At 38.0% G+C, this 21,949-nt stretch overlaps 1 protein-coding gene across 1 annotated transcript; it reads right to left on the bottom strand.

Annotated features, from left to right (window-relative positions):
• Positions 1 to 6,111: 6,111 nt before the first annotated feature.
• On the bottom strand, positions 6,112 to 15,632 carry LOC100433288 (olfactory receptor 2F1-like). The gene is made up of 2 exons (XM_054559138.1): positions 15,573 to 15,632; positions 6,112 to 8,282 (listed from the first exon to the last, which is right to left on the bottom strand). The coding sequence occupies exon 2, from the start codon at positions 8,257 to 8,259 to the stop codon at positions 7,306 to 7,308; it is 954 nt and encodes a 317-aa protein (XP_054415113.1). The 5' UTR covers positions 8,260 to 8,282; positions 15,573 to 15,632; the 3' UTR covers positions 6,112 to 7,305.
• Between the last annotated feature and the right edge of the window lie 6,317 nt (positions 15,633 to 21,949).

Below are 21,949 nucleotides of genomic sequence, written 5' to 3'. Positions count from 1 at the left end.
TTAAACTATTTATTTGCACAATATGTATAATCATATCTATATTTTGAGGAAAATAATGGATACAAAGTTATAGGATTTAAGAGGCCTCTAAAGTTTGAAATGTGTAACTCCAAATGCTAGCTAAACTCACTCTGTATTTTCAGATTTTTCTGAATCTTAGGGAAATCCCCTAAAGCCCTTCTTAAAATTTCCTAGACATATCTTGGCTCTTAAAAAGTGAATAAACATCTATTTTTCTAATAGAATCCTACAAAACATTGTCATTAAATACGAAACATATAGAATATGCTGTCATGTGCCTACAGTGCTGAGAGGGGCTTGATAAAAAAAACCCCCCGGACTGCCACCAGGCATGTGGCCAGAAACATAACAGAGAGAAGAGTATCTAGAGACTAAGGTTCCATAACAGTATGAACTCCCTCAACAGCAACAGCATCCATACCCTTGCAGCTACAAAGGCCAAAAGTAGGCATAAGGATCACAGTTTCCAGACAGTTGGGGTTAGAAGAGGGCTATCAGAGCCTCTAGTTCAACCACCCATATTAAAATTTTTTAATAACATCTCAGTAAGTCATCATCCAATTAAACTTGATATGGAATACAATGCACCCCAATAGAGAAACAAAATCAAGGAGAAATGAAACCATATTGCTAGAAATCATCTCTTCATACATTCCCATAGCTTCTTTTAAATCAATGGGTAAACAGAAAAGGTTGAAACTTAGCAAATGTTTGAGTGAAAGCTTTCAATTAGCTACAAAAGCTGGTTCTCTCAGTTGATGTCCTGATAGATCAGTTTCTGAAATCCTTATTGTAACTTTCTTGTTCATTAGGCAACATTATTAGTTTAGTGTTTTTCATTAGATTTCAGTTCTCTCTCTCTTCCTTTTCTCTCCTCCCACTCTTTCTCTCTCTCTCAGATTTTCAAAACCTCTACTGAAGTGCAAACTTATAACTGTGAACACTTTACATGTTACATCTTAAACTTTCTCTGTTCAATCTTTAAAGACTATGAAAGCTGTATTTTGCTTGTTTTTATTAAACTATAGCAAACACTTTTTTTTCAGGGCAAGGATGTAACATAGAAAGTTGTTGAAATCAGTAATCCTCTGAATGAACATAAATGTATTTCACTTTCAACTTTGGGAACATGTTTTTCACTAACTTGCTGTTTCACAGGTGGTCAACTGAAATTCTTTCATCTCCTGCACAGCTGGATTTGAAGGAAGAATAAGCAGAATAGATAAAATATCACACAGAGATTAATTTGCATTCTTCATTCTTTTAAACCAAAGAAAATTAAAAAAAATAGATAATAAAAATCCACAAATGAACTAAATTCATTAATTGTGAGGCAGATTAACCAACCAATGCCTATTAATACCATCTGTTTTTTACCCAAAGCATCTCCTTCCTATCTTTGCTCTTTTCTCTGTCTCTGCCCTTGGGAATTTATGCTGGTTATTTAACTTGTCAGAGCCTTCTAGCCTTTCTCTTCCCCTCTAGGGAGTGGTGTGCTAGGCCCCTGTAGCCTCTTTTCATACTTCTCCAATTCTGCTTACATGCTAAATCTGCAGTTTATTCAAGAGTTCTGGAAGAGAAGTTGTTGTTGGAGCCTTTTGGAAATCCTACACTGGACTTCTATTCAGGATAGAGGCAGACGTTTCCAACAGACCCCCAGCTGACTGAGACTCCATTCGCCTTATCTACTTACCTGGGAGTATGCTGCAGAGGTGAAACACCAGCATCACTCTTATTTGGTCTCACTCTGTATGTACACTGGGGAGTTGGCCATGTTTTCAATTTTCACACGTCTAATGAAATACTGGAATTTGGTAGATTGGGTCTAGCACTGCATAGCCACTAACATAAGTATAGGTGTGTCTGTCCCCTTTTCCTGATTTATTTTCCTCTTCTTCTACATTCTAAGGAACAGCTAGTATGACATTTTTAAAAGGTATATAATATTACATTATTTATTTGTTTAAAATCTGTCTAAGTCTTCCCATTGCACCTAAAAGCTTCAAATCCTTCAATTGGCCAACAAAGCCTAACATGAGCTGGCTCCACTTAGCTCCTTTGCCTCCAACTCACTGTACTTCCTTTAACTTTTCAACTTGCTGAAGCCTATTTTAAATATTAACTTAAAATACGTTTCAGTTAATAGTGTTTTTAAACAGACTTTCTTCTTCCTTACAAACTCTAACAGACTCAACCCTTAAAGGCTAAACTCACATGTCACTTAATCAGAGAGGTCTTCCCTGACTACTTAATGACACTATATTCAGGAAAACTATCTTTGAAAAATGAGAATCTGAAAACAAATCTGGAAAGCATGAAGTACTTTACATATTAAAAAAAAACAGAATTTGACACTAGAAACATTCCCTATAAATATTAAAAACAAAGTTTATTGTTGAAATAAAATGACACGGCCAGGCGTGGTGGCTCAGGCCTGTAATCCCAGCACTTTGGGAGGCTGAGGTGGGTGGATCACTTGAGGTCAGGAGTTTGAGACCAGCCTGGCCAACATGGTAAAACCCTGCCTCTACTAAGAATATAAAAGTTAGCCGGACATGGTGGTGGGCATCTGTAATCCCAGCTACTCGGGAGGCTGAGACAGGAGAATTGCTTGAACCCAGGAGGCATAGGTTGCAGTGAGCCAAGATCACACCATTGCACTCCAGACTGGGCAACAGAGTGAGACTCCATCTCAAACAAAAACAAACAAACAAACAAAATGACACTAGATAGCAACTTAAATCTATATGAAAGTGTAAAGATTACCAGTAAAGAGAGATACATAGGTAAATATAAAATACAGTATAAGGTTATTTCTTCTATCTGATTTAAAAGACAATTGCATAAAGAAATAATTATAAAACTGTGCTAATGTGATTATAATGCATAAAGATGTAATTTATATGACAATAATAGTACAAAGGAGGGATGAGGGAATAGAGAGATTTCAGGACAAAGTTTGTGTATACTATTAAAATAAAATTGGTTTTGATCCAAACAAGATTTTTTTTAAGTTTAATTTCCAGGGCAACCAGTAAAAGCAAAAAACAAAACAAAAAACCTAACAAATATATACTAAAAGAAAAAAAACAAATAAAGGGAATACTAGAATATATCTATTTAATGCAAAAGAAGGCAGTAGTAGAGGAATAAAAAAAGCATAAAAAATATAAGACACAGAAAACAAATATTAATCTTAATTTATCAGTAATTACATTAAAGGTAAATGAACTAAACACTCCAAACAAAAGACAGAATTATTTAAAAACATAATCAAAATAATGCTATCTACAAAAGATCCTAATCAACAACTTAACCTTCAATGTTAAGAAACTAGAAAAAAAGAGCAAATTAAATTCAAATCAAACAGAAAAAGGGGAATGATGAAGATTGCAGCAGAAATAAATGAAATTGAAGAAAAACTAGAAAAATCAACAAAATTAAGAGTTGGTTTTTTGAAAACATCAAATTTTTAAAAAATTTTAGCTGAACTAACAAGAAAAAGATAAATTCAAATTACTGAAAGCAGGAATGAGGTAATATCATGACTGAACTCAAATAAATAAAAAGGATTATATGATAATAATGTAAACAATTATATCCAACAAATTTAATAACCTAAATAAAATTGAAAAATTCCTAGAAAGACACAAACTATTAAAACTGACTTATGAAGAAACAGAAAATATAAATAGATCTATAACAAGTAAAGAAATTGAATAATCAAATAACCTTGAACAAAGAAAAATGAAGAACTAGATGCCCTCATAAATAAATTCTACTAAATGTTTAAAGAAGAATTTTCACCAAATTATTACAAACTCTGTCAAAAAATTGAAGAGGAGGGAAAACTATCCAATTTATCTTATGAAGTTAGTCTTGATCTGATACCAAAACCGCACAAAGACATCACAAGAAAAAAACCCAAGATCAATATTCTTTACAATTATAGACTCAAAAATCTTTAACAAAATATTAGCATATCCTTGTGAGGAAAATCATTGGCTTTATCCTCTTTAGAGTTAGACTGTTGGGGTGGGTATAAAAGATGGGGTCTATAAAATCCTCCCTTCTTAGAAATTCATTTCCCAGTTCTGTAGAAATTGTTGTATTAGATATTCTCTATCATTTAATAATATACTTGTGGAATAAAATATATAAGTGCTGTATAAAATCATCCAAATATGTTAAACTAGCATATCTGCCTTTTTTGTATTTGTCACTAGCCTGAGTAGAAAGGCCTTTAAAATTTATCTTTTAGAAAGCATTTTTGTTTGATATTGTATTTATTCAATAAAGCAATTAGTGCCACTGGACCCTGGTGCTAAGCCTCAGAAAGCAATCATCCTAGGTAGGGCTTAATCCCCAGTAACATTGTCATATTGTACATGTCTTTATTTACTTTTCTCTTTCCCCACTGCCACTACTTTAGTTCAGATTCATTTGTTATATAATTAGCATTACTGGAATGACTCCCTGGCTGACCTCCTTGCCTCTACTCTTTTCTTCTCTTATTAATTTGCTAGTGATCTTTCAAAAATAATATTATATCAAGCAATTTACCTGCTTAAAATCCCTTAATATATCCTTTCTGCTATCAGGAAAAAATTCGAACACAATTTCACCTTCAAAGCCCTACACGATTTAATCCTTGCCTACAATTTTTCTTAAAATTCTTTTTTATTTTGGCCAGGCACAGTGGCTCATGCCTGTAATCCCAGCACTTTGGGAGGCCGAGGCAGGGGGATCACAAGGTCACGAGATCGAGACCATCCTGGTTAACACGGTAAAACCCCGTCTCTACTCAAAATACAAAAAATTAGCCGGGCGTGGTGACGGGCACCTGTAGTCCCAGCTACTCGGGAGGCTGAGGCAGGAGAATGGCATGAACCCAGGAGGCGGAGCTTGCAGTGAGCTGAGATTGCACCACTGCACTCCAGCCTGGGCGAAAGAGCAAGACTCCATCTCAAAAATAAATAAATAAATAAATAGATAAATAAATAATAAATAATTTCAATAGCTTTTGGGCTTTTGAGTTACATACAGGTTTTTTTGTTACATGGATGAATTATGTAGTAGTGAATTCTGTACTATACATTCTAGTAATGTACATTGTACCTAATGTGCAGTTTTTTATCCCTAGACCACTTTCCACCCTCCTCTTTCTGAGTCTCTAAAGTCCATGATGTCATTCTGTTTGCCTTTGTGTACTCATAGCTTAGCTCCCACTTCCAAGCCAGAACATGCAGTTTTTGATTTTCAACCCTGTGTTACTTCACTTAGAAAAATGGCTTCCAGCTCTATCCAATTTGCTGCAAAAGACATTATTTCATTCCTTTTAATGGCTGAGTAATATTCCATGGTGTTTATATACCACATTTTCTTCATCCACTCATTAGTCAATGGGCACTTAAGTTGGTTCCACATCTTTGCAGTTGTGAACTGTGCTGCTGTAAACATTCGTGTGCAAGTGTCTTTTTCATATAATGACTTATTGTCCTTTGGAAACATCTTAGCAGTGGGATTGCTGGGTCAACCTCATGTCTGTCCCTCTCCTCTGCCCAAAATTGCAGCTTCCAGACATTCTTGTAGTTCCATGCTTTCTCCTAGCTTTTTGCATAGGTTATTCTTTGGTCAGGTTGTTTGCCATCTGGATAACATGTTCTCAGCTTTCAGATCTTAGTCCAAGGCTTCCATCATATACCAAGTCCTCTGAAATCATGCCAGTTGACTCCTACAAGCCCTTGGGCTTACTCCCACTGTGACATCTATCTCACTGCATTATAATTGCTTCATTGTCTGTCTTTCCTACTATGTGGTTATATCCTTGATTGCAAGAACTGTATCTTACTGAGTGTAGTGTCACAATCATTCATTGTCACACGTTAAAAGAAACTCCATTAATATTTATTGAATTAATACCAACAAAAATTCTGTCCAGTATCATTGACTCCTTTTAGGATATCTGCCTATCTCACAAAATTTAGAAATAGTTCAATCTTATGGTAAAATTGACATGTCAAATGGATTTTGGAACGTATGAGCCTTCAACTTTGTTTTGACTCTGAGATTGTGTGATGTGTTCATAAATGGAAAAACTGCAAGTCAAATGAGCTAACGAAGACACAAAGGCAAGGAGGGTCCCCCTTTTGAGACTCTTTAAGCAAGTAAAGAGACCCATTATCATTATATATTTTTCTCTTTCTTCTTCTTTCCTGTCCTCTGTTCAAGTATTTTTTCCCACTTTTTTTTTTCTTTTTTTACCATATTTAGGTTTTTCACCAAAGGTGAGTTACATTCTCAGAAATCCCAGCTCACTAGATTTACAAAGGTTGAATAGGGCCTTATTGCATGTGTGTGAGTTGGGGTAGGAGAAGGCTCTTAAAAAGGACATAAGGGTGACTTCTACACAGCAGACTGGCTGATCCTGATTTTCAAAAATTCATATTAAAGCCATATTGTTATTCATTGGCTTGTCCGAGGAATCTGTTTTTCTGAAATTAACTACATCTTTGGTATTTTATACATCTATCTGATTGTTTCTTTATTTATTTTCTTTCCAAAATTTCAGATAAAGAGTTTCTTGAATTTTCAGAGATTAGACTGCTTTAGGCTTTTAAATGAGATCACATGCATATGCAGTAATTTTCTTGCAAAATTGTACATTCACTATTTAGCAGTTAATGAGTCTCAGCTTTTCCTTAGCCAATACTGTCATTGTGTACAAACAACCCTTGGTTATATTGTGATCAGGGTGAAACAAGATATTTAATTGATGTTTCTCCATGAATCACAAATGTAATGCATGTGGCTGTTTACATCATGTGTTATTGTGAGCAAACTTTCAATTGTGAAAATGCATTTGACCCAGAATATAACCTTTCTGAAATATGGAAAAATAACCAGTTATTCAGCGTAAGATCTAGGAATAGGTCCATGATTACAAACAATGTAACAAACCCAGTAATACAATAATACAATAATAACTGTACAATAATATGGTACAGTTTCTTCCAATTACTATCAAGACAAAGAAATGGAGACTAAATAAGAGTGGCAGGTCTAAGGGGGCAGTGCCATACTCCACTAATCATGCTGCTATGACATAAAAATACCCCGCATCTCACTCCCTGACTCAACCACTCACCCTCCTACATAACATCCACAGTACATGCTATGTCATCTCCTTCCTGGTTGCCAGGGCAACATAGTTTATGCCTGTCAGATCTAAGTTGGGTGGAGAACAGTGAAGCAAAGCTGTTTTCTCTAAGTCATCTTGACGAGTCAAGTTGCCAGCTTTGATGTTAACCCAGAGAATTTCCAAAATAGTTTCTTCCAGGCCCCCTTCACCTCTTTATTTCTTAGACTGTAAATCATAGGGTTCAGCATTGGTGTCAAAATGGCATAAAAGAGAGAGATCAACTTCTCCTGAATGACAGAGGGACTGGAGTGGGGCTGGATGTAAGTGAAAATGGCCATGCCATAGCACAGGGCAACCACTGTGAGGTGAGAGGCACATGTTTGGAAGGCTTTCCTCCTTCCTTCTCTGGACTGGATCTTTAGGATGGTGGAGATGATCTGGATGTAGGACAAAAGAACCAGGCAGAAAGGTGTCATCAGAAGAACAATGCTAGACACCATGATGGTGACCTCGTTGGAGGAGGTGTCCACACAAGCCAGCCTGATCACAGCTAGAATTTCACAGGATATATGATCAATAAACTTGTTTGTGCACATGGGCAACTGAAAGGTGATGGTGGTATGCACAAGAGAGTTAATGGATCCACTGACCCAGGATGTGACAGCCAACCTAGAACACAGCGCTGCATGCATGATGGCCGAGTATCGCAGGGGGTCACACACAGCCACATAGCGGTCATAGGCCATCACCGCCAGGAGAAAAAACTCAATTCCACCCAAGGCCAGGGAGAAAAATAACTGGGCTGCACAGCTCTGGAATGGGATGGCTTTATATTCTGCAAGAAAATGTGCCAGCAGCTGAGGGACTATGCTTGTGGCATAGGAGACATCAACAAGGGAGAGGTTGATGAGAAAGAAATACATGGGAGTATGGAGTCGGCTGTCCAGTCTGATCAGAAGGACAATGAGACAGTTCCCCAGCACGGCCACCACGTACATGACCAAGAACAGGACAAAGAGGGAGACCTGAGTGTCCCAGTCACTGGACAGGCCGAGGAGAATAAATTCACTCACCCAAGTCTGGTTATCTGTTCCCATTAAAATATTCAAGGATTATTAATCTGTGGAGAGAGTCAGAAAAAACAGAAGCTGTTGAGTAACCATAATAATAACTTTTTTTTCTTTTTTTATTATACTTTAAGTTCTGAGGTACATGTGCAGAACGTGCAAGTTTGTTACATAGGTATACACATACCATGGTGGTTTGCTGCACCCATCAACCCGTCATCTACATTAGCTATTTCTCCTAATGCTATCCCTCACCTAGCCCCTCACCCCTCAATAGGCCCTGGTATGTGATGTTCCCCTCCCTGTGTCCATGTGTTCTCATTGTTCAACTCCCACTTATGAGTGAGAAGACGTGGTGTTTGGTTTTATGTCCCTGTGTTAGGTTGCTGAGAATGATGGTTTCCAGCTTCATCCATGTCCCTGCAAAGAACATGAAGTCATTTATTTTATGGCTGAATAGTATTCCATGGTGTATATGTGCCACATTTTCTTTATCCAGTCAATCATTAATGGGCATTTGGGTTGGTTCCAAGCCTTTGCTATTGTGAATAGTGTGGCAATAAACATACGTATGCATGTGTCTTTATAGTAGAATGATTTCTAATCCTTTGGGTATATACCCAGTAATGGGATTGCTGGGTCAAATGGTATTTCTGGCTCTAGATCCTTGAGGAATTAACTCAAGATGGATTAAAGACTTAAACATAAGACCTAAAACCATAAACACCCTAGAAGAAAACCTAGGCAATACCATTCAGGACATAGGCATGGGCAAAATCTTCATGACTAAAACACCGAAAGCAATGGCAACAAAAGCCAAAATTGACAAATGGGATCTAATTAAACTAAACAGCTTCTGCACAGCAAAAGAATCTGTCATCAGAGTAAACAGGCAATCTACAGAATGGGAGAAAACTTTTGCAATCTATCATCTGACAAAGGGCTAATATCCAGAATCTACAAAGAACTTAAACACATTTACAAGGAAAAAAAACCCCATCAAGAATAACTTTTTAAGAATGCATATGTATATGACCCACCAGTGCTAGCCTCTGTCTTTAGATTATTCATGAGGCTAAGCTAACAACCTGGATTCCAACTGCATTATATCTACTCCGCTTCAGAGAGTCAGGCCAATCCCTAAATAAGGAAATGCTTTGTCTCAGGGAGGTCAGCTAAAGCCTGGAGATAATGTAGTGCACTTTTAGGAATTCTACATTTTTACCATCTTACCTTGATTCCAGTGCAAGAAAAGCATGGTAAGTGGCAATTGTCTCAAAAATGATAAACAGTGAAGACAGACAATTGGAAATATCTCAAATATGTGGACTAGACTCAACTTGATGAAATATATATATCATTTACAAAAGAAAACATTGGGAAGAGACAAGGGTCTTGTGGAAGGAGCCTGGAATCAGAGAACCTAAGTTTTATCTAGCAGGTAGGTGATTTTTGTTTAGTGACAAGTTTCATACCTAAGACAGATTACTATTAAATGACTCATAGTTATGTTTAAGGTCAAACTTAGATAGGCTATAGGGAAGTACTTGGTGTACACTAATTGGTAGTACTACTGTAGTACTACGGGTGTTAGCAGTAAGATGACTTCTGCCTTGGGGTAGAGAAAGTAGGAAATGTGTTTGCTCTCACATCCCCTCCACAAAATAAAATATAAATTGGTAGCAACCTCTAATAGACCTAAGGGCTTGGATGCTTTGGGGATTCACTAGTCTTTTTGATAGGCTTTGGTTTCTTCAATCAGTGGTGGGATAAGGGAGGACATTGTGATGGCATCTTGTTATTTGTATTTTTCTCTTTTCAACTTGCTACTGTTAAGAATCTATCCTTTAAAAATGGGTTTAAAAGAAAGCAAACAAAAATATCAATGCTTAGACATTTTAGACACAAGGGATGAAGCCAAAGCAGGTGTTTAAAGACCCTTCTTCCCTGTCTTCAACAGGGAAGATGTGTTTTGGAATGGAGATTCCCTGATGTTTTCTTTTTCAAATGCTTTTTCAGTAAAACTAATGTGCTATATCATGAATTGTGAACCTTAAACAGAAACAGGTTACATTTGAAAAAGTTTTAGAATTGACTCGTTCTTATGTCATGTCCACCTATTCACTAACTTTTCTTTTATGGCAGTGTACACAGTAAGGGAAACTAGGAGAGAAAGGAGGCAGGGGGCATTGACGGCAGAAGCAGGGCAAACTAGAGTGTCTTAGCTGCAAGAGAAAAACTGTCAATGCTGCAAGTCTCTTACTCGGTAAAGGATTAAACAAAACATCAAAACATGTAGTTCCAGAAATGCTCGTCTCCTTCATGGTTCACAGTCACATTTATTTTTTCTAAACTCTCCCCTAATGTTCTCCTCAAAACCTTCTTCCTCCCCCAACACTTCCTCCTTTACTGCTCTGTCCTGATGTTTCCACCAGCACCCCTCAGGGTGCTTTTCTTCAATCCTGACCGGCCTGAGAATACATCTGATTGCCTCAAAGAAGACATCCTAATTTAAATTCTACAATCTCAAGTATATATTTTACTTAAAAAAAAACCTGCCAACTCTTGTTGAATAGGTAGAAGATATGTACCAGAAGTAGACATTTTTTCCACTAATTAGGGAAATATCTATGCAGTGCCATCTTTGCTAGATGCTGATTTCAGGGTGAATATCACCCTTCCCTGTTCTCCAAGGGTTTGCTCATCAGTGGGGAAAAAGACACAGACACAGTGATCGTCACCAGATCATTTGCTCCTCTGCCGAACGGGAGACCCTGCAAGCCCGTGACTCACTGTGCTCCTCTCAGCCACCCCACACGTCTCTCCACTACAGTCCTTGTCACATTACAAATGAGTGACAGTGTCTCATCTCAGAGAAAATGTGAACTTCAGAGTCTAACATCTCCTGTTGTGGATCCACATCTGTTTGTTCTGCTTCCTGAGACTTGGAGCAAGATACTTAGCCTCTCTGAGCCTCCTATTCTTCATGTGTGAAATGTGCCTAATATTGGCCAGCTGAAGGGTCCTGGGTGAAATTAAAGGAGTTGAAGGACTAAAGATCCTACAGGAGTGCCAGAACAGGTAGGTGTCCATTATTTACTGATGATCCTTAGTCTTGATTTCACGCTCTGTCTTTCAGAATCTTCTTTATCCATTTACTTCCCCTCTCTACCATCCTCAGGTTTCTCTTGCTCCTGAGCAACTCCTTCTCCCTCATTATAAAAGGAAAGATACAGGCATCTCAATTTAGGAAGCTTTAGTGTATAGATAGCATTCTAAATCCCCTTTCATTTCACATTCCTAATGACTGAAATCTATTTTCTGGATTTATTTCCTGATATTCATCCCTTAGCCAGTGGAAATTTCTACCCTCACTAATCTATATAATTTGAATTTTTTTTTTTTTGAGATGGAGTTTTGGTCTTGTTACCCAGGCTGGAGTGCAACAGTGCAATCTCAGCTCACTGTAACCTCTGCCTCCCGGGTTCAAGCAATTCTCCTGTCTCAGCCTCCTGAGTAGCTGGGATTACAGGCGCCCACCACTACGCCTGGCTAATTTTTGGTATTTTTAGTAGAGACAGAGTTTCGCTATGTGGGCCAGGCTGGTCTTGAACCCCTGACCTCAGGTGATCCACCTGCCTCGGCCTCCCAAAGTGCTGGGATTACAGGCGTGAGCCACCACACCCAGCCGAATTTGAAAACTTAGTTACTGATAAACTGTCATCAGCAATTCCAGAGAATTTCATTCCATTTGCATTCTTTATTTAGCTTTTAACAATGTTATCTATTTGTTCCTTCAAAGTCACAACTCTGTCGTGCACTCCTGTCCTGATCTTCCTCCACTCGATTTGCCTTGTGAGCATTCTTAACCTTCTTAGTTCTCCTGCTCTGTTCTATGAGCATTTGCTAAGGTTCTGTGCTCAGAAGTTGCACTCTACTCCTAAAGTTTTTCTTGGAAGGCTTGTTATTTCTTGTAGGGAGACCCCTGAAACTATTGCTATGGAATAAAAGATGAAATGCTCCTGATTATTGTAAATACAAAGTTGCATGCAGGATTGTGTAAGGACAATGCCAAGTTGGACTGCCAAAATGAGCCAATAGCGTGTGATATGCTTCCCCCTGCAGAGGGCCTATGAACGGATGTGCAGTCAGGGAGGTTTCACATCACCAAGATTCCTATCCCAGAAAAGCAGATGTTCATAGCTCTGGGAATGGAATGCGACCCTTGTGGAGAGCCTATAAACGGATGCATGAGGGGCACCTGTCCATATGGATAAGATAGGGCTATAAACGCCCTCATCTTGCCACGGCTCTTCTAGGCCTCTTTAGGGTTAAGGCATACTCCCTTCTGAGAATTTCTGGTCTAACCTGTTGTCTAGTGTCACGTCCTGTTTCTATGGATTGTTTGTAACCAGCTTTTGCTGCAACTGTTACTGCTGATTAATATCTTGCTAATCATAGGTTATGGAAAGACTGTGTTTCTGTTTTAAGGCTCTGTTAGAAATTACTGATGCACACTCTATATTGTAAATTCTTATCTCTGTATACTGTACTTCTGCATACAGATGTTATGTTAAAGAATTACTTCATCCCCATGTGATCATCTCATCTCATAATCAAATGACCCTAAATCCCTCACTAACCTAACCCCATCCTCACTAAACTTAATAATAAATGCTGATATATCCAGTGCATTGGCGGCATCGCAGGACCAGAAGGCGGTGACCCCCCTGGACCCAGCTTTCACTATCCTGTGTGTGTCTATTATTTCTCCACCTGCCGATCTGCCTGGGAACAAAGAGAGAGCCTCGTTGCATTGTGGGCTGCTGGCCAGATCCTGCAATAATTTCTAGCTATAATAATTATTATCAACTCTATATGGCTCACTGTCAATTTTACATTTACTTTCTAGATTTCCCTCCAAAACTCCAAATGCATTCTGCAAAAGCTGAATGAATGTTTCCTAAATGTCTCACGAGTGCCTCCTCTATCCACAAATGAAATTCCACCCTGTCTTCTTTATTCCTATCAACAGAATTAGATTTGTCCCACTCTTCCAATGAACCATCTTTTATTTTTCCCTCCTCCTCACCATGAATAAATCCTCTTCCTTTATATCTTCTATTGCTTATTTTTCATCTTCTTAATCTTAATCTACATTTACCTTTGCCCTCATCATTCCCATCTTATAGAGTATAAGACCTCTCTTGCAAATATCTATGATGTAATCTCCACTCACGCCAAGTATTCTACCTTCTACTCCCAAATTAATCATGCAAAGTACAAATTTATTACTTCACTTTCATGTACAAACATTTCTATGATGTCTGTGTTTAAAAAATTAATTTGACTGTGTAAAAAAAAGTTAATTCGTTGGCTGAAATGTTTGCATCCCATCCATAATCCAGTCCTGTCCTACATCTAGCTTTCATTTTATTAATTGTGGCATCTAGTGAGGTGTTGTATTAAAATAGGCTGCTAATACTTGAATAATTTTGATTGTTGTATTAACTGAATACTCTTATTGCCTTGGTTTTAAAAATTAATATTTAAGTATATCTTTTGTCTATACTTATGGAGTTCCTCTAGGAATTCATGATAGATAAAGAAAAAAGAAATATCATGTGCATTTGAAAGCCAAATTAAGGAGGAAAATGTGTTGTTCAGATCATTTTACCACATTTGTAGTTAATACCATTTTCATATTGCTTTGATCTCAGCTTCCAGCTAAATGGAACTGGATCTATATTCTCCCTTCAAGGTGAAGAGTACACTAGGTGCCAGATAAGTGCTCTGTGTATAACCACACATGTCACAAAGCAGATATTGGCCTTTTCAGCCCTAAATAATTTGTAGTTCGATAGCTCTCCCTAATCCTGTGTTTTTCATTGAAGTCAAATAACCTAGGGACAATTTTGAGAATATTTGCTCCATTTGTCTATACAAATAAGACAACAAAAACCTGTTTCTACAGGTTTAGGCATGCAGCTACTGTTCAAAAGCAGTGTTAAACAATGAGCACAACTAGGAGTCCTATTTCGTTTTCCTCATGTACAAGGGTGACCTGTGCTGTCTTCTCAGTATTTGTCCAACTCCAATTACTTTACCTATTTGCCAGTACCTAATGTTCCTTTAATAAACAATGAAATCTTATTTTATCTTCTTTGGGTTATGCCATCCTCATACTCAACAAACCTAAAGCTACACCTCTCTCTATATATGTTTTGAGCTTTCTTTGTCTATTGAGAAATAAACAATCCATGCTGCCTGCTCAGAAGATGATATTGAAGAGTAACATACCCTGTGATTCATCTTCTTAGACATGAGCACCATGAAGGAAGGACTTCCTCTTGCCTGTGTTTTAGGAACGGTGGGGAAGTAAGGGTCATTACTGTGCCCATAATAATTAGAACACAATATATGATATAATATCATACGTGTAATTGAAATATTCCACTAAAATTATGTCCTTAAAGCAATGTCTGTCACTAACGTCTGAAAGTTATTACATTATGTAAAGTACTGCCCTTTTCATGACACGTTTAGGGATGAAATAATACTAAATTAAAGGTTTATAATACGAAGTACCTGAACTTACAGTGTGAACTAGTATCTCGAGCTGCACTGATCCTTTACGATATATCACATATGAGTAGAAACTAGAGCTGAAGCTATGAATGATACTGAAATTTCAAGAAAAGTCAAAGGTTCAGGCAAATTAGTTCAGTCACTGTGGAAAGTATGTCAGAGATTTCTGAAAGGAAACAGAACAACCATTCGAGCCAGCAATCCTATTACTGGATATATACGCAAAGGAATCTGAATTGTTCCTTTCAGATGGAAGTCACAAGCACATGTATGTTCATCACAGCACTATTCACAACAACAAAGATGTGAAGTCAACCTACATACCCATCAATGGTGAACTGGAAAAAGAAAATGTGGTTCTCATATACATCATGGAAAACTATGCAGCCATAAAAAAAAGAATGAAATCATGTTCCATGCAACAACATGGATGCAGCTGGAGGCTATTAACCTCAGCAAATTAATACTGGAACAGAAAACCAAATACCACATGTTCTTCACTTATAAGTGGGAGTGCCTACTTGAGGGTGGAGAGTGGGAGGAGGAGGGTGGAGAGCGGTGAGGGTCAAAAAACTACCTGGCAGGTACTATGCTCACTATATGGGTGATGACATCAATTGTACACCAAACCTTAGTGACACACAATTTACCCATGTAACAAATCTGCACATGTACCCTCAGACCTAAAGTGAAAGTTGAAAAAGAAAAGAAAAGAGTAGTGTACTTTAACTGACAACAAAGATCAAATTACTTACTTAAAATATTACCTTTGTGAGGCCCCAATTTAAAGTACCTCCATGAGCCCTCTCCCTTTATCCAGCAAGTATTAGCTACAGCCAGTATCAGAACCGGAATGTTTTTCTGTCTATGAAAAAGAAATGAAGACAAAAAGTAGGTGTTCCAATTCCTTACATAACTCTTTACATGACACAGTATATCTAATTTTAAAAAATTTTAATCAATCTCTTTTTAAAAAATAAAGCAAACCTATTTATTGATGTCATGAAACTGCTATATTTTCTTTATTATAAAAGTTGAGTCTAAATTATAACAAAGTTATTTTTCAACCTATTCTATCTTAATAAATTCACCCACTACTCTTTTTCATGTTGTTTTAATTGACTATTACCTTATAGCATCTTTACTTGAAAATATGTGTCATTCAAACAAGATTATGAGCGAAAAATTCACAGAACTATGCTAGCAGATGTTTAAACCTGGACTAGCCTTTATCTGGATAGGTAGATAAAGTTGGGCTTTAGATGTTCCTGCTTTCCTTTCTCTGAATTTATATTCTAACCCCTCATCTATGAGCCGAAAAGCTCCATGCAAGTCTCTGTAGCTCTCTACTTACAGGCCTGCCTTCCAGCAGATGTGGCCCCTGTTCTAAAATTGCCTTTTCCTCTCTTCTTCTAAAAAGGAACATCAGGAAAGGCAAGATCTTAAGTGAAGTTAAACATGTTACTCATAGTAAATTCTTAGGCAGTGATGTATGTTAATATTTGCTGTAAACATCTGGTATTTTGAAATTATGGAATCATTCTGCCAACTAGTCTGTTAGAATTTTCTTTAACCCTGAAGAGTTGATCTCCGAGATGGGGGAGCCATCCATGCCCAGCTCTGTACAGCTCTGCAGAATGCTGACAAGAAAGGGTAAAGCCCCAAGCAACAATGACTTCTCACCTAAAATTCCCTTTCAGCCTTTTGCCACATCCTCCCCCTATCACTGCTCTAAGAAATGATAAGATGGAGGAACTTTGAGCATCTGTTCAAGAAAAAGATGAGAAATTGGACGCATAGTCAAAATCAACCAGACATTGGCAGAACTTTTCATTATGTTGGTGTCACACAGATACGATCATAATTTGTTGTTTTGGAAATGTCTTCACATGCTGCTTTTCACTTTTTTTTTTTTTTTCATTTTTAATTGCACTGAAATCCCATTGCTGCTTTATGGACTAACACTCAAAAATGCTCGATTTACTTTTACAAAGAAGTATCCAGGACTTGACCCTTAGGTACCTTTTCCATTTGTAGCAGGCAGTGCACATTTGATTATCCTATCCCACCCAGTGAGCATATTATATACTCTAAACTACCTAAGATAATGTTTCACTTTGAAGGCTGACTGCTTCAGTATGGCATATTCTTTCTTTACCCCCACAATAGAAAGAGCAAAATACTGATTTGGAATGACTCAAGAGGTATACACACTCTAAGAGGACTCCTCAGTGTCTCATTCTCCAGAAATAAGATAATAAGATAATGCAGAATCATAATCCTTTCCACTCTCCTTGTCAATTCAAAGAGGGTGTGAGTCAGATACAATCTTGGATAAGCCTTGAATCCAATCTCAAACATAGTTAGGCATAGTGAGGCTTACCCATGTAATAGAGATGGTGCTGTACATCATTACGTATATGATGTCCCACTGCTAAGGAATAAAAGACCAAAAGGTTTTCTCCTGGGAAAATTTGTTGGTGCATCATCTTTTGTAAAACTTTTTTGAGTCTTTGTCATATGTGGCCTCCTTTTGGAGTTCTCTACAACCTCAGCTGAGGCAGAGTTCTGAACACAGAAGCAGAGCACATGAAGATAAGGTGCACAACTTAACAGCTATTTCTCTTTCATATTGGTCTAAACAAACAAGAAGCATACTTTACACAGTGGAGCTCTCAGTGGAAATGGCATTTTTGTTTAGCAAAAGATTCATCTGACCTGTGGTTGAACACTTCGTTTTGATATATACGAAATACATCCATCCTGGAGAGGAGTATTTTCACCATCCTAGTATTTGGGAATGGAGAAACCCAGTGCCACTGGGTAGACAGTGTCCCCAAGATGGTTTTACATCCTGAGAAGAAAATTTGCTTTTCTTCTTTAGGATCTTGTTATCTACTTCCTATCTTGATTTGGTTGTCTCACTTTTCACATAATCTGAATCCAATTACTGAGACCTAGTTTCCCAACTGTGCAATCCTGAAGGTCACCTTTAGAGATATAATTTATCGTGGTCTCATTGTGTTTATGCTACATCTTCTCTAGATCTCTTCTCCCTCATATCTCAGAATATTCTTTTCCAGTGTAGTTTCCTCACTCTAGCAAGTTTCCATAGTGCAATCGCTAAGCTCATTTGAGAGATGCTGAATGAGAATCAGGAGACCTCAACTGTGGGCCCAGTTTGCATTCTGAGAGCCTTTTAACTTTGAACAATTCATGTAATCATCTTACATTTCATTTATTTTTATTGAAAAGAAAATCAGGCTGGGCATGGTGGTTCATGCTTGTAATCCCAGCACTGTGAGAGGCTGAGGCTGGAGGATTGCTTCAGGCCAAGTGTTCAAAACCAGTCTGGGCAACATAGTGAGACCCCATCTCTACAAAAAAAAAAAGTTGCTTTTTTTTCACTGTGATTTATTTTTATTGAAAATACAAAGTAATATTAAAGAAGAGATTTAAATAAAGTCATTCCATATCCCGCTACACTAACACAATGAATTTGTTTTGCATATTACCTTCCACATGCATAAAGATTTTACAAATTCACAATCATAGTATGCATACTATTTTGTATTGTGCTCATTTTACTTACCATATCAAACCTGTCCACGTTTCTACAGTCTTCCAAATAATTATTTTAATGGCAGTATAATTCATCCTCACCCCTTGCTACATCCAGAGGTGGCCTGGGTGGCTGGAGCCTCTGGGCCAGAATCATCTTTGTCCATTTTCCTCAGTGTGCCTACAGCATCGCTTTCCATGTGTGCCATAACTTGGGAATAGTTGGGATGTGTTGCTTAACTCCTTTCCACCAAAAATTTTTTAATTAGTTGGCCATAGTAGTACATTCCTGTAGTCCTAGCCACTCAGGAGGCTGAAGTTGGAGGACTGCATGAGCCCAGGAGCTCAAAATTAAGTTAGCTATGATTGTGCTACTGCTCTCCAGCCTGGGCAACAGAGAGAGAGACTGTCTTTAAAAAATAAGAAGAAGAAGAAAGAAAGAAAAGAAAGTCAAAACATTTAGTATACGCACTCTTAGGAAAATAATTGAGATGAGAGACTTTAAAACAATTGACAATTTTTCCCTTCTGGAAAGGTAATATACCCCTATTACATGTTCATGAAATGTTTTATTAATCTAGCCTTCTCACCTAAGCATCTTCCCCAAAAATGACACAGAATTCATCCATCGTATCTCTATTTTTTAGTTAATAATCATTCTCTTCTCCAGCCTCAGTTTTTACTCTTTCTTTTTTTCTCTGCTAATACTAAAGTCTGGAATTGAATAAACGTACAACAAAAATGTACCTAAGCCTCTGGCTTTCAGAAAGCAAAATTATTTTCCTAATTTTTTTACAATACTTAAGATGAGCAGGTTTCAGGCCGGGCGTGGTGGCTCTCACCTGTAATCCCAGCACTTTGGGAGGCTGAGGCGGGCAGATCACCTGAGGTCAGGTGATCTGAGCCTGGCCAACATAGTGAAACCCCGTCTCTACTAAAAAATACAAAAATTAGCCGGGTGTTATGGCACTGGGTGCCTGTAAACCCAGTTACTCGGGAGGCTGAGGCAGGGAGAATTGCTTGAACCCAGGAGGCGGAGGTTGCAGTGAGCCGAGATAGCACCACTGCACTCCAGCCTGGGTGAAAGAGCGAGATTCCGTCTCTAAATAAATAAATAAATAAATAAATAAATAAATATATAAGAGAAGGTTTCACATTCATGTTTTGTATTTCTGATTGAAACTTCCTAACAAATCATATTGTACTGTTTCTGCCCCTCTTTAAGTCTCTGTTTGTACCCACCCTCTGATGACAGCTGTTATGAGCTCTCAAATGTTAATCAGTGCCTGCAATGGTCATGTCTACATCAGTCTAAGATTAAGTTGTTTTCTAAGCAAGGCTCCCCTCCAACAAAGTGAGGGACCATAAAGACTAAGTGTCCCAGACCTCTTGGGAAATTACCTGGAACTAGCATACATTTGAGGGAAACTACGGAGGAAGGTTACAGGTAGTCCCAAATTGGCTCATACACACAGAAGTAATGGAGTGTGGGAGTGGCTGCATTGGCAACACAGAGCTGATAGATTCCCCTCAGGAGCTTCATGCATTAGAGTGCTAATTGCTGTCACCACTCCCAATTCTCAAGGGCAGGGCCTCCATACCACTCTTATTTTTCCTGTGGAAGACTGTTCTTCTCTACCCCTGTTTTCCCCAGAACCCCACTGAAGCCTTAGATCACTCTAAAAACAACTTCACAGAAGCTTGCTTGGTAGGGTTTTAGGATATTCCCCTATAACCCAAATCTAGCTTTTATCCTTCAATGCACCTATTCCAGTGAGCAGTGAATAGGCCTATATTTATACCAGGTTAAAGAGAAAAACAAAAAACAAAAACATCCTCTCCCTTGGCTCCGGAATTCTCTTATTTCTCATTCTGGAGACAAGAGAGTTGTGCTTTGTTCTGCTGAGATATATGCAAAGAATATAATGGGCCGCTGTGAACTTTACCAGAGTCCATGGATATCCAGTGCGTGTCTCATGGTACTATTTAAGTTGCAAAAAGAATAGCATTGTATAAAAAGATTTAAGACTTCAAATAAGATGTAGAAAAAGTGAATCTTATGATCTACTGGGAAAAAAAGAGAAAGGGAGAAGGTTATCCAAAATAATATAACAGATTAACTTTGCGCACCTCTTCAAATTTTTAATATATATGAAGAGATTTTATACAATTTTGAGATAATGCAAGCATAGTATCATTGTCTGATACATCCTTTATCCATTATGCACCCTTAAATAAATCATTTCTCTATTTATTTATTCATCTATGAAGTCAAATACCGGTAATTCCTCGGCACCACCATCTACCTATCTACTTCATTTTTAAAGATTGTTTCATAGTTGTCTATCTAGAAATTGAATGAGTTCCTTCAACAAGCATTCATAAAGGCACACAACTATTTACTGTAAATTCATACCTTTCGTATTGCAAAAAATAAACATGAATATAACAAATGACTTCCTGCTAGAAATTATGCATATAATTAGAGTAAGCTACTTCCAGAGAAGCAGTTTGTTTGGTTTGCAATTCCTTGGCCTAAAAAGCATTATTTGCCATTGTTACGGTTTACTTAGCTTAACCTTAGCACACATTTTCTCACTTACACTGTTAAAACTGACATTAAAAATAATTGAGGCCAGGCACAGTGGCTCATGTCTGTAATTCCAGCACTTTGGGAGGCTGAGGCGGGCGGATCACGAGGTCAGGAGATCGAGACCAACCTGGCTAACACGATGAAACCCCATCTCTACTAAAAATACAAAAAATTAGTTGGGCATGGTAGCACGCCACTGTAGTCCCAGCTACTAGGGAGGCTGAGGCAGGAGACTCACTTGAGCCCGGGAAGCGGAGGTTGCAGTGAGCTGAGATCGCACCACTGCACTCCAGCCTGGGTGACAGAGCAAGACTCTGTTTCAAAAAAAAAAAAAAAAGGTAATTGAAAATGCATCATTCTGGAGATGGATGTTGATACCAGAGGAGACTGCATGTTAGTGTGGGGTGGTGGGGAGAGGAGATATGTGAACCCTCTGTACTTTCTGTTAAATGTTTCTATGAATGTAAAACTGCTCTAAAAATAAAGTCTATTTAAAAACGAAAAATAATAATTGAGCTTGTTCTAGCTTTCACTTGGGTTGTAAAAATCTGGAAAGAGCGTTGCTTCCATCCTAAAACAAGGAAAGGTTTGATAACCTACACAATCATAACTATTCTTGAATTGATAAGAGAGCTGAGGTGGCAGGGAAACTAACTAGCATGAAATCTGAGGATATACAGGTAACCCCAGAAAGACATGGGGCATGAACTCTGTGTTACCTGGGCCAGAGTGTGAGAGGAAAATGGGGCCACCCTAGGTGCTAATAAGAACTGCTTTGCCAAGTTGCTGAAGGCTAAGTGTGAGGTACTGTGAGTATCCGGAGATAAATGAAAAGTTTACATCTTTTCTTAATATTTTATTCTCAGACTTGGAATAGTCCTGATGAGAATGCTTGAGCTGGAGTGAAACATCACAGAGGGCCTCCTTTATGACGCAGGTTGAGGTGAGGGCAGCAATAGTGGCTGCAGGAAGACAGGA

This window comes from Pongo abelii, chromosome 6, assembly GCF_028885655.2.
Source record: "Pongo abelii isolate AG06213 chromosome 6, NHGRI_mPonAbe1-v2.0_pri, whole genome shotgun sequence".
In the NCBI taxonomy this organism is placed as follows: Eukaryota; Metazoa; Chordata; class Mammalia; order Primates; family Hominidae; genus Pongo; species Pongo abelii.
The sequence above is the reverse complement of the archived record's forward strand: the minus strand, read 5'-3'. Positions and strand labels throughout refer to the sequence as shown.

What these genes read in the sequence shown, in the direction of transcription:
- LOC100433288 (XM_054559138.1), bottom strand. Translation starts at nt 8,259, where the DNA reads ATGGGAACAGATAACCAGACTTGGGTGAGTGAATTTATTCTCCTCGGC.